Genomic DNA, 17,133 nt, shown 5'->3' on the forward strand with positions numbered 1-17,133 from the left:
CCCCCACCCCCACCACCAAAAAATTTTATTTTATTTTATTTTCTCCTTTTCTCTACCGCAACCACACACACCTAACACCCCCCCCTTCTTTACACCCCCCCCCCCCAAAATTTTTATTGTTCCGTTTTCTTATACCTTACATTTGACTTAGTTTTACCTCACCCTGACACCATCCCCCTTTTCCCGTCATGGCTGCCCCTGCGGGGAAAAAAGATAAAACGAGCAAGAAGCTTCCATACCTGGGCTCTGACGTTCGAAGTGAAGCCAGCTTCCGCACAATTATCGAACAGCTTACTGAGACAATATGTCACGCTGTCCGTGAGGGCAAAAGCGTGACTTCAGTCAACAAGGACCTCATACAGTGCGCCGCCCAGGAAATTCGCGTGGCTTGTGAGACCTACCTCGAGATTAACATAGCAGAGCAAGAGAAATACGACCCCACTTTCAACTCGCCTATGTGTTATAAAAATGTTGTTACCGATCTGACTCAATTAGTTAAGGATGAGGTCTCCAAGCTGCGCGAAGAGATCAAGGCCGAACACTCCGCGACTTCCAAAAGTATTATATCGACGTATGCTTCTATCGCCGGGCGCCAAGCCCAGCCCAGGGACCTGCCCGGCCCTACCGCTCGACCTTCTCCGGCGGTCAAAGCCGCCTCTACCACACCGCCGAACACGAAACCAGCAATCGTCGTCGCTTCTAAAACTCCGGCCTCCTCCCGAGAGGAAACATTCAGAAACCTGAAATCTACAATATCCTTTCGCGAAACTAATTACGCTCCGGCCAAGGTAGCCCCACTATCTAAAAATAAACTTCGTATCGAGTTCGACACGGAGCGCGACCGCGACGATGCCCTGCAACGTATTAAAGCGGCTAACGACGCCAAAGTCTCCGCTGAGGTGGCTAGCCGCCTCAAGCCTATGATTATTCTGAAGGGTGTGTCCTGCGACGTCGCCGTTGAGGAGCTTACGGACATTATTATGCGACAAAACCCCGAGCTTAGTGAACTCGACTCCGCACAAATTAAGTACAAATTTAAAAGAGACAACAGGAACCCTTTACTGTATAATGCTGTCTTCATAACTCACCCCGTAGCCTTCCGCACTTTACTGTCCCTCGATCGTGTCCGCGTTGATTATCAGCGTGTACACATCGAAGAGTTCAGTCCCTTTTTACAGTGCCACAAGTGCCTGCAGTTCGGGCACACTGCCACCCACTGTAAGTCCTCTTCCACGCGGTGCGCGCACTGCGCGGAAGATGGACATATCCATAAAGAATGCCGACACAACACCTCCGTCTCTGCTGACGGCTCAACTGTCGCAGAAACCGGCACTTACAAATGCTTCAACTGTGTGTCTCATAATAACAAGTTTAATAACAAACATCCCACCGAACACAAAGCCACCTCTACCATTTGCCCTATTGTGCGTTCCATGCGTAACAAGACAAGGCAAAACATAGACTACGGAACTGCTCCGACACCCTCACTTAACAGTGCGGCACGGGCAGCTCCGTAAGTCCTAAATTGTTCGTCTTGTCTTGCTTCCCATTTGTACATTTTACACACCACACTCTTCCCACGAACTGCAGGTACCCGTTTACACCACTCTTCAACTTATATCGCTCAGACTCCTTTTACATTTATATATATTTCTATACTTACTCTTACATATATATTATCTATTTTCTTAACATTTATATACATAATTACTTTATACACTTATACAATCACTGTAACCACCTTAACTCTATTTTTCACACTCACGCATAACTCTCCACGTACTTTCGCTCAGCTCGGGATTTTTCTTTTTTTGTTACTTTTACTTATACTTTCATTATTCCAACGCGGCGACGCCTCAGGATTCACCCACCAGGGCTTCGCGGGAGTGCTCCAAGTCGAACTTGACTGCACCTTTAATTTATTAAATTATAACCTTGTCTTAAGATCAATACTTATGCTATGATTGTTGTTCTTCATTTTTATTACTTTTTCTCTTTTCACTTTATTTTATTTTATCAATTATATAGAATACATACTAAATATACTAGTTCTTAAGATAGCTTTTGTGTACTAGTTTTTAAGATTACTTAATATATTATATAGTATTAAAAAAAAAAAAAAAAAAAAAAAAAAAAAAAAAAAAAAAAAAAAATACTCTGGAAATCAATAAAACACATAAATGTATAATCAAAAAAAAGATCAATATACTCATAATTAAAAAAAAAAAAAAAAAAAAAAAAAAAAAAAAAAAAAAAAAAAAAAAAAACCATATATACTTTACTACCTTAGCTTAAGTTCATTTTGTTTATAATCTCCATCTTTTGTATATCTCATTTTATAATCACTTGTTAATTCATCATTTCATCACTTCGGGCCGGGCCTAAGGGTTACTCGGAATTGTAATATGGCCTTAACCCTTTGCCCACTCAGCCCACTCATCATCATCTCCATCATTCGCGCTGCATGGTCTGTAGGGGATTGAACAATTGTATCAAATCGCAAGTTCTGCCCCCCTGCACCCATGCAGCGTTCCATTTCAAGTCTCCACTGGGGCTACAAATTCAAACATTTATTAATCCATTATAGTTAAGCGAATTGACATAATTTTCTACACTTTTTTTTATTCTATTATTGGCCGGAGCGTATTCATCTTACTCATTTATTACAATGTCTCATGTCATTCATCCTCGAAATAAAGAACCCAATTGTTTACCAACTTATTTTAAAAAAAAAAAAAAAAACCTAACCTAACCTAACCTAACCTAACCTAACCTAACCTAACCTAACCTAACCTAACCTAACCTAACCTAACCTAACCTAACCTAACCTAACCTAACCTAACCTAACCTAACCTAACCTAACCTAACCTAACCTAACCTAACCTAACCTAACCTAACCTAACCTAACCTAACCTAACCTAACCTAACCTAACCTAACCTAACCTAACCAAGAGTCTGCAGCGAACGCTCGCCCCGTACGCAGCATTTCTACGTCGCTCCGTCGCGAAAAATCCTCAAAATCGGCAAATTGCGACTTAAAATTCCGTACTACGTCTTAAAAGTTGCGCGCTGCCGCCAGCTACCCGCTGGTGGTTTTAAAATCTTTTTAAGTGAAAAATTCGATTTTTTACAGCAAATTTTGTGTTTTTTCCCATATAAAACAGTTTAAAAATCTATAGTGTTTGTTTAAAAAATTCATAACTTTTTATAGTATTAACTTCTGTGAAAGATTTTTGTGTCAGTGCATTGTTTAAGTTCTCCCCTTCAAAACAATATATAACACTATATAATTACTGTTCAAATTATATACTTTAAATTCTGTACAAACTTAAGTGCGCGCTAAAACGCCCTTTTCGCAACACTCTAGGGCAAACGCTGCGAAAACAAGATCGACAACCCACTAACTTTTTAGTGTCATAAGGTGCGTCTAAGTGCTCTCTAACTGCCTACAAACTTTTAAAATTTTCCCTCTACGTTTTCTATTTTTCTTGGACTATTTTCCTTAAGTTGGTAGAAGTAGCCGTTGGCGCTAACTCCGGAAGTACATGTGCCACGGTGACATACTACCAATTAAAACACTCTATGCGACCTTTACTACCCCAATTCAATCAGAAACCAGACTTTCCTTAATCAGTTTTGAAGATATCGTGATTACCAACTTAAGTGTGAGTTTTAAAATTAGCATATCAACCTTTAAAGACTAATTACAAAAAATTATCAGCGAAGACAGTGTGTTTTTTTTACTTTTAGTACTTTTATGTGTCACGATAAACAGTGAAATTCAAAAATCAGAATTTTCGGACTTGTAATTCTCAAGATATATACTTCCATTAAGACCATTTGACTGCACCAATAAGTTTGTTACTGTTTTCTTAAAAGATCTATTTATAGAACTGCTTATAACTCCTTTATTCCTCGTCCAATCTCAATTTCCTTTTATATCCATCCCTTTTTTACGTCCCTTATTACTTTTCTACACTTTTTATCCCGAATTTCCCAAAGGAAAAAAAAAGTCGATTTTCAAATTACGTAATAATTTAAGTATATTAAACTAAAACTCAAAAAAACATTTTAATTCTATAACTCCGGATCTACTCAACCGATTTTCAAGCGGTTTTCGCTTAAGTCCCTTATTTTCTTTCTTCTACCCGACCCCACCCAGAACTCACCCCTTTTCCACCCCTAACGACTTTTCACCCCCCACCCCCAAAATTTTTCCTTCTAAAATTCTGAAATAATTACTCCTGTACCGCCTCGTTTTACCCTTTAAAACGAGGTACCCCCCCACCCCCCTCACTTTTTTAGTTTTCAATTAAAAGTCTATTTGCAGAAATTGGCTTTTTTTCCGCCACTTCCGCTCTTTATTCCTCCTAATCTTGCCCCCACACCCCCTCTTTTTTATCACCTCAATAGGTGCTCTACCTAATAGAGCACATACTCCCAAAAGTTCCATCCCATTCCGTCCATAAACCTTTCCGTTATCTTACTTCTCGTCTCATAAGGGTCTTCGACGCCATTACCGATTAAGTTGGTAGGCCACGTGGCGCCGAAACGGTGCGTCGGAGACCATTTTTGAGCGAATTTTCATTCAGTGGGTCTGAAGCGATCTTTTGGGCAACCCACCCATAGCCCCCACCAGCGTCTCCAAATTCCAGAATTTTCGCACTTCGAGGGGAATAACTTTTTCCCTCGAAGTGCTGTCCTAAAATACATCGGGCATATCCATAATAGAGTAGGAGGGGCTTCTCCCCCCCTACCACTCCCCCCCCTCCCCTGCGCCGTTTCGCTGAAAACGGTATCCCAATCCCTTTAAATACGCCTTTTCACCCTTTCCACTTCAACCCACTACGCCATACCCCAACCCCCCCTCAACCCCCCACTGTTAACCCCCCCCACCCCCCCCCCCCCTTTTTTTTTTTAATATATATTATCATTTACCTAAACCCGCACTATGCAACGCACCCCCCCGCCCAGTAGGGCGACTTCGTCCTCTCGCCCCCTCTCCAAGAAATCTTCCCCCTCTTTGCCGCCCACTACCGACCCCCCCCCCTCCTCGAATGACAACGTGGCTGCTAAAGAAGCGGCACCCATGAAAAAGGTCAAGCAGTTGCCGGCCAAGGCCGAAGCTGTAATCGACATTCCGTCCTTGCTGGCTACCACCTCGGCTCTCTACTCTGCGCTCGTCGGAGCGCTGAAAGAGGGCAAGTCAGTCACCGCCTCTAACCGAGACTTCGCCATTCTTTGCGGCGCGGAAATGCTCGCTGCCGCAAAGAAACTTGAGGCTGCCGATGCACCAGCACCATCCTCCTCTACCCCCCCTCTCGACCTGGCGCTCCAGAGATTTGGAGAGAAACTAGACGCCATCCTAGAGGAGAAACTTGACCATAAACTTCAGACCATCCGAGACGACTTCTCCAACAAGCTCTCTAAGCTTGGAAAGGAAACCAAGCACACCACCGAAGCCGCGGCGGCAAAAATTACAAAATCCTACGCTTCAATGGCCGCCAAACAGCTGCCCAGAAGCGTCTCCACCCACGGCCCCACCACGAGCTCCCCCGCGGCGACCCAGGTCGTCGTGGCTCCTCCGCCCTCTACTCGTCCGGCGATCATCGTCGCCTCCACCGCACCGGTCTCCAACCGCCAGGAGGCCTTCGATAAGATCAGAAAAGCCGTCTCCTTCAGAGACGCAAAATACGCTCCGGCTAGGGTCGCCCCAGTCTCCCACAACAAATATAGATTGGAATTCGACAGCCTCCGTGATCGAGACGACGCTCTCAAACGATTTAACGACACCCCCATCACCACCGCGGAGATCGCCCATAGGCTCAAGCCTATGGCCATCGTCAAGGGCATCTCCGTCGACATCGCTTCTGACGACCTGACATCTATCATTCTTCAGCAGAACCCCGAACTCGGTGAGTTTGATCACACACACCTACAGCTCAAATTTAAGCGGAATAACCGTAACCCCGCTCTGTACAACGCCGTCTTCGTAGCCAGCCCTGACGTGTTCCGTGCCCTGACCGCCATGGGTAGGGTCCGTATCGAGTACCAGAGGGTCCACGTGAGTGAACACTCTCCGTTCCTCCAATGCCACTCGTGTCTGCAGTTCGGACACACACAAAAAAGATGTACCAACCCCCTCAAACGCTGCGCACACTGCGCTCAGGAGGGGCACACACACACCGATTGCCCCGCCAAGGAACAACCTGCCACCTGCCACAATTGCACCGCGCACAACACCCGCTTTAACTCCAATAAACCACACCCCACTAACCACAAAGCCACATCTCACACGTGTCCTATTTTGAGGGCGATGCGAAGCAAGACCGAACTAAATGTCGATTATGGATTCAAACCATAAATCACAAATTATCCAGATTAACACTGATAGATCCCGAAATTCGTTCCACGAATTTCAACACTACTTCTACAATAGCCCTCATTCCATCGCCCTCGTGTCCGAGCCGTACGTAGGGAACGGGTGCGAGGCCAAACTTGTATACGGCACCGGTCTGCAGCTCCTACAGTTCCCTCGAGACTCGCTACCTGCTAGAGCCTGCATCATCGCGAAGCAGGGCGTGGGTCTCCTGGGAATCCCGGAGTTCTCGTCTTCCGACCTATGTGTGGCTCGGGCTCAGATAGGACACACTCAGATACTCATCGCCTCCATTTATTTAGAACCCAAAATCAACGCCCACAGCGGCAACGACACACTCGCACGCGCCGAACACTTTCTACAACACCACATGCACACGCAGTGCGTTCTGGGCGGCGACTTCAATGGCTGGAACACCCTGTGGGGGAGCGCATACACCAATGCGCGCGGGAGGGAAGTTGAGGAGCTGGCTCACGCGGGCGGCTTGTACGTCTGCAACACCGGCTCCACTCCTACCTTCGAATGCGTCACGCATGGACGTATGCGCTCTTCCATCATCGACCTCACCCTTGCCTCCTATCCCACATGCGACTCAATCACAGACTGGAAGGTGAACCTTGACGCTTGTCCATCCTCGCAACACAATGCAATCGACTTCACAATCACTCACAATCACCCACACACACACACTCACTCTGAACAACACACCAACACATCCACCTTCCGCTACAAGAGCCATCGAGCACACTGGCCTTCGTTCGAGAGTGCTCTTCGAACACACATCTACACCACACCCATTCTAGACACCCGGATCGACACGCTCAGCCGTGAAGACCTGGACGCACTCATCCAAAACGTCACCGACCTCATCCACGCCGCCTGTAAGGAATCTATGCCCACTAGGGCTTCGGGTTCCAAAGCTCGGCCTCCTTGGTGGTCTGACGCCCTCGAATCGCGCAAACGCGAAATTATCAATTTACACCGTGCGCTACACACCGCCAAGAGAGACGGAGGGCCTACCGACTCTCTTGCCAGTCAGCTGCAGGAACTAAAGAACATTTACGCCAGCGAAATTAGGAACGAATCCACGTCCAACTTCCGTGAGTTCTGCGAGCTCCAAACCAAGGAGAACGTCTGGTCGCTCACTAATAGGCTCCTTAAGGAATCGCGCCCACGACGCCCTCCTACCACCTTAAAGGTCAACGACTTTTACACTACCAACGCACAGGACACCGCCAGAGCTCTACTGGACAACTTTTACCCCGACGACTTCCCCGACTCTTCACCGAGACATCACGAGCTCCGAGCTTCCTCTCACCTCCCCCCAGACACCCCAGACGACGTCCCCTTCACCACCGCCGAGATCCTGGAGACTCTCAAGGACATGAGCCCTAAAAAGGCTCCTGGACTCGATCACCTCACTTCCGACATTTGCCTTCATTTCGCCCGCACATTCCCCGACCTCATCACCGCCATCATGAACCGCTGCTTGACGTTACGCTATTTTCCCACACAGTGGAAAAAGGCGTACGTCAAGATCATCCCCAAACCCGGCAAGACTGACTTCGCGGACCTTAACTCATACCGACCGATTGGACTGCTGCCTGTCTTCGGAAAAGTGCTCGAAAAGCTCTTTGTCCGGCGCGTTACCTTCGCGGCCACGCGTGCGGACAAATTGAGCGAGAGACAGTACGGTTTCAGGCCGCTGACCAGTACCACGACTGCCCTCAAGGCGGCCATCGACCACATCACGCAAACTAAATCCGACGGACTTCTTACTCTAGCTGTCTCGCTGGACATCAAGGCTGCGTTTGACAACGCCTGGTGGCCAGCACTCTTCCACCGACTCCGACATATCGACTGTCCCTCTAACATCTTCGGACTCATACTCGACTACACGACCGACCGGACTGTGACCCTGGACCACGCTGGCTCCCGGGTCACCAAGAACATGACCAAGGGCTGCATTCAGGGATCGACCTGCGGCCCCCTCTTGTGGAACATCATCCTTGATGAGCTTCTGGAGCTCGACCTTCCATCCGGATGCCGAATCCAGGCCTTCGCGGATGATGTTCTGCTCATAGCGGCTGCCAAGGACCTGCCGGGCTTACAGGCAATTACCAATCAAGCACTACACGCTATAGTGAGCTGGGGACGGAGTGTCAAGCTCACTTTTAGCCCCCATAAGACACAAGCCATTGCTTTTAGCAACAAGGCGCGACATGCACTCATTCACATTGACTCACATGCACTACACTTCCAGGACGACATCAAGCTTCTTGGCGTCGTTCTGGATCGTCAACTTCTCTTCAGGAAACACGTCACTCACGTCATCCAAAAAGCCACTAACATTTTTCACAAACTCACACTCTACTGCAGACCCACTTGGGGAGCCCACCCCGAAAACATCCGAACCATTTACCTACAGGTCATCCAACCTATCATCACCTACGCCGCCGGCATTTGGGGTCATGTCGTCAGGAAAAAGTACATTTGCCAAAAACTTCTGAGTATGCAGAGAGGTTTCGCTCTCCGAGCTATCAAAGGCTTCCGCACGGTCTCCACGACTGCGGCGCTCGCCCTCGCTCGTTTCACCCCCATCGACCTGAAAGTCTTGGAGACTAACACTATAGAATCCGCCCGACTCTCTGGGCACTGCACCTTCGTTCCTGACGACATCGCTCTCGAACGGCACGTTCCCCCTGACCTACTCCTCCATCCCGCCCACAGAATCACATTCTCGCCCCGCAGCTTCCACTCCCAAGCAGACCTATCTGAACACCTCAACTCCCTCCCCATTCCCATTCCCACCATTTATACTGATGGGAGCAAGCTCGACGACGACTCGGTCGGTGCAGCCTTCGTCTGTTACGACGGAGAACGGCCGCCAGTCGTCAAAAAGTTCAAGCTCCATCCTTCCTGCTCGGTTTTCCAAGCCGAACTCTTCGCCCTCCTTCAAGCTTCCAGATGGGCTTCCCAACACAACTTCCCACAAACCCTCATCCTTTCCGACTCCAGAGCCGCCATTGAGGCCTCCCAGAACCGCAGCAACACACACCCCTTGGTTTCGAGCCTTCACTACACTCTACACCAACACTCACCCACCGGTTATATCGACTTTGCCTGGGTTAAAAGCCACGCAGGTATAACCGGGAACGAACTCGCAGACGAGGCGGCAAAGAAGGCCGCCACCTTGCACAAAGCCCCCGACTACTGCTGCTATCCCATCAGCTTCGTCAAGCACAAAGCCAGGGAAGTCAGCCTACTTAAATGGCGGGAAAGGTACGTGAACGCGTCTCAGGCACAGCACACTCGCGACCTACTCCCCACAATCGACCACATCTTTACACTATTCAAACACACACACACCACATTCACCCTCACACAGATACTCACCGGTCACGCATACAACAACGCATACCTGCATCGCTTCAAACTCACCGAGTCCGACGTCTGCCCGTGCGACCGCGCCTCTTCGCAGACCATCGAGCACCTCCTTCAGAGGTGCCCTAATTTTGCAGCCCACAGATTCGATCACGAGCAGCTCTGTGGGCACCTCGGACTGTCGCCTTATGCCCTTGTCGACCTACTCGAGAACAAATCCTGCGTCGACTCCTTCGCCCGGCTGTCGAATTCGATCATCAAGGTCCTCAAGGACTTCAACGCTGGCCTATGAAGCCCAAGCTCTGTACATATGTAATTAGATCCTTATATTATATTCTACACACTATTTTTATTTTTATTAGTCTTAAGTTTTACCACTGGCCTATGAAGCCCTGTAAATACTTTATTAGCTTTTATTTTCACTTTATATACATTTTCTTTAGTCTTAGCATCTTATACCAAATTACTTGTGTACTATTACCTATGTGATTGTGAGACACCCCGCTCTCGCTCCAGACTGAAAAAAAAAAAAAAAAAAAAAAAAAAAAAAAAAAAAAAAAAAAAAAAAAAAAACTATAAAATAAAACAAAAAAAAAAAAAAAAAAAAAAAAAAATTTATACATATATACATATATATGGATATAAAAAAAAAAAAAAAAAAAAAAAAAAAAAAAAAAAAAAAAAAAAAAAAAAAAAAAAAATTAAATTACAATTACTGCTTACATTATAGATTTAAATAACTCCAACCTTATTGTAATCTGCATTTTGCATTATATTCATTTATTACTTTAGCGTCTAAGTCATCTTTGTTTTCTAGTCTTAAGTTTCACCCTCCACCATCATTCCAACATCATGCGACATCGTCGCACGATAACATTGTAGCGGAGGACACGGCTGCCAGGGACTACGCCATCGCCTGCCCCATGTTCTCCGCTGCACTCCATCCCCATCAACATCATTATCATCATTCATCAATCGTGTCGCTCGGCCGCGAAAGAGGGGTCAACTGTATCCAATCGCAGAAAACTCCTCTCCGCGGTCGACTTCACTTCATCAAGTCTCCACGGCGACCATATTTCTATAATGAAACTTTTATTTTAAGTTGTATATAATATTAAAATTCTCTTTTTTACCAATTATCTTCTCATCATCACTAGCCGGAGCGTCCCCTTTACTACTCATCGACTTTTTGTACACTCATTGTCACATTCTCACCTCATTCATAATAAAACCCCTCTTGTTGAACAAATTTATTTAAAAAAAAAAAAAACCTAACCTAACCTAACCTAACCTAACCTAACCTAACCTAACCTAACCTAACCTAACCTAACCTAACCTAACCTAACCTAACCTAACCTAACCTAACCTAACCTAACCTAACCTAACCTAACCTAACCTAACCTAACCTAACCTAACCTAACCTAACCTAACCTAACCTAACCTAACCTAACCTAACCTAACCTAACCTAACCTAACCTAACCTAACCTAACCTAACCTAACCTAACCTAACCTAACCTAACCTAACCTAACCTAACCTAACCTAACCTAACCTAACCTAACCTAACCTAACCTAACCTAACCTAACCTAACCTAACCTAACCTAACCTAACCTAACCTAACCTAACCTAACCTAACCTAACCTAACCTAACCTAACCTAACCTAACCTAACCTAACCTAACCTAACCTAACCTAACCTAACCTAACCTAACCTAACCTAACCTAACCTAACCTAACCTAACCTAACCTAACCTAACCTAACCTAACCTAACCTAACCTAACCTAACCTAACCTAACCTAACCTAACCTAACCTAACCTAACCTAACCTAACCTAACCTAACCTAACCTAACCTAACCTAACCTAACCTAACCTAACCTAACCTAACCTAACCTAACCTAACCTAACCTAACCTAACCTAACCTAACCTAACCTAACCTAACCTAACCTAACCTAACCTAACCTAACCTAACCTAACCTAACCTAACCTAACCTAACCTAACCTAACCTAACCTAACCTAACCTAACCTAACCTAACCTAACCTAACCTAACCTAACCTAACCTAACCTAACCTAACCTAACCTAACCTAACCTAACCTAACCTAACCTAACCTAACCTAGCCTAACCTAACCTAACCTAACCTAACCTAACCTAACCTAACCTAACCTAACCTAACCTAACCTAACCTAACCTAACCTAACCTAACCTAACCTAACCTAACCTAACCTAACCTAACCTAACCTAACCTAACCTAACCTAACCTAACCTAACCTAACCTAACCTAACCTAACCTAACCTAACCTAACCTAACCTAACCTAACCTAACCTAACCTAACCTAACCTAACCTAACCTAACCTAACCTAACCTAACCTAACCTAACCTAACCTAACCTAACCTAACCTAACCTAACCTAACCTAACCTAACCTAACCTAACCTAACCTAACCTAACCTCACCTAACCTAACCTAACCTAACCTAACCTAACCTAACCTAACCTAACCTAACCTAACCTAACCTAACCTAACCTAACCTAACCTAACCTAACCTAACCTAACCTAACCTAACCTAACCTAACCTAACCTAACCTAACCTAACCTAACCTAACCTAACCTAACCTTTTTTTTTTTTTTTTTTTTTTTTAACGCTGGAAAATGCATTTACGCACCCCCGCCACCCGAAGGCGACGGAAGTCTGAGACTCCCGGCATGCCAGACTACTCAGTAAAAACCAGCGGCGCCACTCCCTCGCCATTGCCGAAGTCGCAGGAATCAATGAAATTCTTCTGCAAACTCCGGCGGCGTCGCCCTTGCGGGCCCATCCCGTTCCTAGTGGGTGGCACGCGGTGGCACCGCGCGCACCAACCCGGGCAGAAGTTGGCCGAAAAACTCGACCGCCCTCTGCCTGGCGCTCAGGCTGCCCCGCACCGCCCGGACAGTGCCAACGCGAGTCAACACAGGCCGGGACGGCGCAAGGGAAAGCGCCTGAGCACCACCCCCCCCGAGGCGGGCAAGCGAGCCCACCCACCCCGTCCCCAGCGCAGGGGAAGGTAAAACCAACCCCCACGTCTCCGCGCCCTCACGGCGCCTGCACTCACAAGTCCGCTCTGGGCAGAGCAGTACCCGGAGTGCACCTACCCGCGCGCATGCGCGCCACGGGGCGAGCGAGCGAACTCGTCGCTATATCGAGTTCGCTCGCTCGACCCGTCCTCCTCTCCCCGCACCGCATCGCAGTGCCACCCCAGCGAGTGAGCCAAGCTCGAACCCGCAACTACCCCACGGGTCCGCCGGACTGCACCGACAACCGAGCAAAAGCTCAAGGGAGCCAGCACAGCCGGCCCTCCCGCAACTGGTCCGCCGGATTGCACCAGCAACCGAGCAAGCTCAAGGGAGCCAGCACAACCCGGCCAGCATACCGCGCCCCAGCGCCACAGGACGAGCGAGCCAGACCGCCCGGACCCACCCGCCCTGTCCCTCCCGGCTAGGCGAAAAGCCCCACCTCCAATGCCAGGATCGCACCGAACAACCGAGCAAGCTCCAGGGAGCCCAGCGCGACCCGGCAACCACCCTACGGCTCCGCCGAACTGCACCGACAACCGAGCCAAAGCTCCAGGGAGTCAGCACAGCCCGACTCTCACGCAACACGTCCGCCGGGTTGCACCAGCAACCGAGCAAGCTCCAGGGAGCCAGCACAACCCGGCCAGCACCCCGCGCCTCAGCGCCTCAGGGCGAGCGAGCGAACCCGCCCACCCCGTCCACCTCCCAGAGCGCCCCGGCACTCCGATGCGCTTTCGCGCCCTACCCCCTGGTTTTGGTCCGCGGGGGTCCGAAGACCCCTACCGCCTGCGTATCGCGGCAACGCAGGCGGCACTCCCCTATCCGCCAAACGGGGGACGCGCCCAGGTAGAAGACCAGGAACTCCTCCCAGACCTAGGTCTGGGGCCTGGGAACCTAACCTAACCTAACCTAACCTAACCTAACCTAACCTAACCTAACCTAACCTAACCTAACCTAACCTAACCTAACCTAACCTAACCTAACCTAACCTTTTTTTTTTTTTTTTTTTTTTTTTACGTGTGGAAAATCCTTCATGGACACCCTCCGGTTGGGGGGGCTCGGAGGGGAGTCAGACTCTTACTGAACAAAAACCACACGTGTGTTCCGCCTATGCGCTTGTGGCGAGATCGCGAGGACACAAAGCTCTTTCGCGATCCCGCCGGCGCCTGCCCAGACTAGGGCCCGTCGTCGTCGCCGCAAAAGCGACAGCGACCCGAGAGAGGATCCCTTGAACACATAAGATCGCCTCTCTCCGTCCTCCTCAGGATCGTGCGATGCGGTCGATAGATCCCCCGACCTATCGCCCGCTGATCCAAACTACGGGGGCGGCGGCTGCAGGTTGGCCAGGTAGGCCCTGCGCCGCCGACCGCGTCTACCGCGACGAGACGGAAGCGAGTTCGGATCCCGTTCCCGCTCCCGCTCCGCCGCCTCCTTCCGCAGCATCACGGCGCTGCAGAAGGAGGAGACGGCGCTCCAGTTCTCCTCGCTGCCGACCATGGCTGAGACCACGGCCGGCAGCGAGAGATCCGCTCCGATGGCCGCCGACAGGGCGGCGCGCTCTTCGCACCACGCTGGGCAGACCGCGCGCGTGTGCTCCGCCGTGTCCTCGGCGCCGGCGTCGCAATGGTGACATTCCGACGTCGGCTCCCGCCCCAGCGCTCGGCACAGATAGCGACCGAAGCAGCCGTGCCCGGTCAGCATCTGCGCCAAGTGGAACGACATCGCACCGTGTCGCCTATCGACCCAGCCGCGCAGAACGGGCCGAATCGCCGCCACCAGCCCCCGACTCGTAATTACGTTCGGGTCCTCGAGATTCTCCGACCACTTCCGGAAGAGGCCGTCACGAGCTTCTCTCCTCCATCGCACGACCTCTTGCGGACGAGGCGGTTCCTCCCTCAGGCGCGCTTCCGTCACGCGCCAGAAGACCGACGCGAGAGCTTCGGCCTCCAGTTCCCACGGGGGGCTGCCGGCGAGGAGACACGATGCGGTGTAGGACACCGTGCGGTACGCCCTCGCAGCCCGCAGCGCGATAGCGCGGTGCGGCCTGCGAATCAGCGACACGTTCCGCGCGCAGAGAGCGCCCGCCCAAATCGGAGCGCCATACAACGCCATCGAACGCACGACGCCCACGAAGAGGCGTCTGCATTTGTCGGCGGGCCCTTCTAGGTTGGGCAGTAGACTCCCGAGCGCTCCGGCGGCGGCCAGAAGCTTCGGGGTCAGCCGCCGAAAGTGTTCGTCGAACTTCCAGCGACCGTCGAGAACGATGCCCAGGTACTTCATCGTCGACCCGACGGATATCGAAGTACCCCCGACGACTATCGACGTCCCGGGCGGAGGAGCGGCCCTCGGCCCGTGAAAGGCCAGGACCTCCGTCTTCTGCAAGGCGACCTCCAGCCCGAGAGCCCGAATTCTGGCCACCACTTGCGCGACGCCGGCCGTGGCGAGGCGGCCCGCCTCGCGGTGCCCGCCGGCGCGAACGGTGACGAGAGTGTCGTCTGCGTAGCAGATGACCGACACTCCCGGCAACGTGGCACCGCGGAGCACCCAGTCGTAGCCGATGTTCCACAGGAGCGGTCCGAGGACCGAACCCTGCGGAACGCCGCACGACATGGACCGCCTCGACAGACCGCCGCCGCCTATCGGGAACTCTACTGCCCTTCCCGCAAAGTAAGCTCCGATGAGCCTACGCAAGTAGCGCGGGATACCGTGGTATCCCAGCGCCACCCTCACCGTCTCCCAGGGCAGAGAGTTGAACGCGTTGGTCACGTCCAGCGAGACCGCCCACAACACTCCACCCCGGGAGACCGCCGACTCGGCGAGGTCCCTGAGGTGGGCGATGGCCGCGACGGTCGACCGCCCCCGACGAAACCCATACTGTGCCTCGTGCAGTCCCGGGTTCATCGACTCGAGAATTCGAGTCGCCAGGACGCGCTCGAACACCTTACTGATCTCGTCGAGGAGCACGATCGGTCGATAGGCCGAAGGCTGTTCGGCCGACCGTCCGTCCTTCTTCAGCAGGACGAGCCTGCCCGTCTTCCACACCTGGGGAAACCGGCCCTGCTCCAGGCACCTGTCGAACAGGGCCCGAATTCTGCCACCCATGCTACCCGTCGCGAGGCTCAGCACCCTTCCCGGCACGCCGTCCGGGCCCGGGGCGGTGCGCTTCGATTTGAGCCTCGCGACGGCCGCACCGAGCTCCGCCTCGGTCACAGGGGGGATCCCGCTCTCCGCGAGACGCGGCTCCGCGACACCCATAGCCGGTGGGCTCCACTCGTTCCTATGAGGGAAGAGGGACTCGACTACGCGCTGCAAGATTTGCGGCTGCAAACTCGTGGTCAGAGGGGGTGCCCACGGACGGAGCTTCTTCCGCACCGCCCGGTATGGTCTGCCCCACGGGTCTCTGTCCAGAGTTCGCAGCCACTCGTCCCAGCACGATTCCTTAGCGCGTGCAATGCCCGCCTGCAGCGCTTTGCAGGCGGACCGGTAGGAGTCGTACAGGCCGTCCTCTGCGGCCTGGTCCCTTCTTCGCCTCCGCCTGTAGTTGGTGAATCGGCGGCGCGATCTCACGCAGGCTTCGCGCAAGTCGCGGAGCTCCGGACGCCACCAGTACAAGTGCCGCCTCAGCGGGAACGGCTTCGCCCTCGGCATCGCCGCGTCGCAGATCCGCGCAAGCGATTCGCGGATGCCCTCTGCTTCCTCGTCGACGGAAAGGGCCGGTTCCGAAGGTCGGCGGATCCATTCCTCCACTATCGCAGCCTCCACGGCGATCTCCGCATCCATCCGACTCAGCACCCAGCGCGGGCCGGTGCCGATCGGAACGCTCGAGTCGGACGCGTTCGAACGCGACGAGGAGACGTCGAACCGAATGTACCGGTGGTCGGAGAGGGTCTCGACGTCGGTCAAGACTCTCCAACCCCGGACGCGGTTGTGGAGGTTTCGGGACGCGAAAGTCACGTCCACAATGGACCCACCGCTCCTTCGCACGCAGGTGTTCCTCGTGCCCCGGTTCAGCAACGTGAGGCCCGTTGCCACCGCCCATTCCTCCATGATCGCGCCCCTCGCGTCAGTCGCCGGAGCCCCCCAGGTCACCGACCTGGCGTTGAAGTCGCCGGCGACCAGAACGGCACGGTGCGGCCGCCGAGCGATCGACGCCCCGATCTCCGCGAGCATTGTCTCGAAGTCGGCGAGACTCCGGCTCGGGGGAGCGTACACGCCGATGACGGCCACTCCGTCCATCGTACCGAGTGCGTATCCGCTTCCCCTCCGGACGTCCACGAAGCCCGCAGAGGCCGGAGCGATCACCGCGACCGACCCGT

The 17,133-nt window shown here is 51.5% G+C and overlaps 1 protein-coding gene across 1 annotated transcript; it reads right to left on the reverse strand.

Annotated features, from left to right (window-relative positions):
- Positions 1-14,200: 14,200 nt before the first annotated feature.
- LOC123668733 lies at positions 14,201-14,557 on the reverse strand (the record flags this gene model as incomplete). The annotated part of the gene is made up of 1 exon (XM_045602429.1): positions 14,201-14,557. A coding segment is annotated over one exon (357 nt), but the record flags the coding sequence as incomplete, so codon positions are not given.
- Positions 14,558-17,133: the final 2,576 nt, after the last annotated feature.

The sequence above is a fragment of the Melitaea cinxia genome, chromosome Z (assembly GCF_905220565.1).
Source record: "Melitaea cinxia chromosome Z, ilMelCinx1.1, whole genome shotgun sequence".
Lineage (NCBI taxonomy): Eukaryota > Metazoa > Arthropoda > Insecta > Lepidoptera > Nymphalidae > Melitaea > Melitaea cinxia.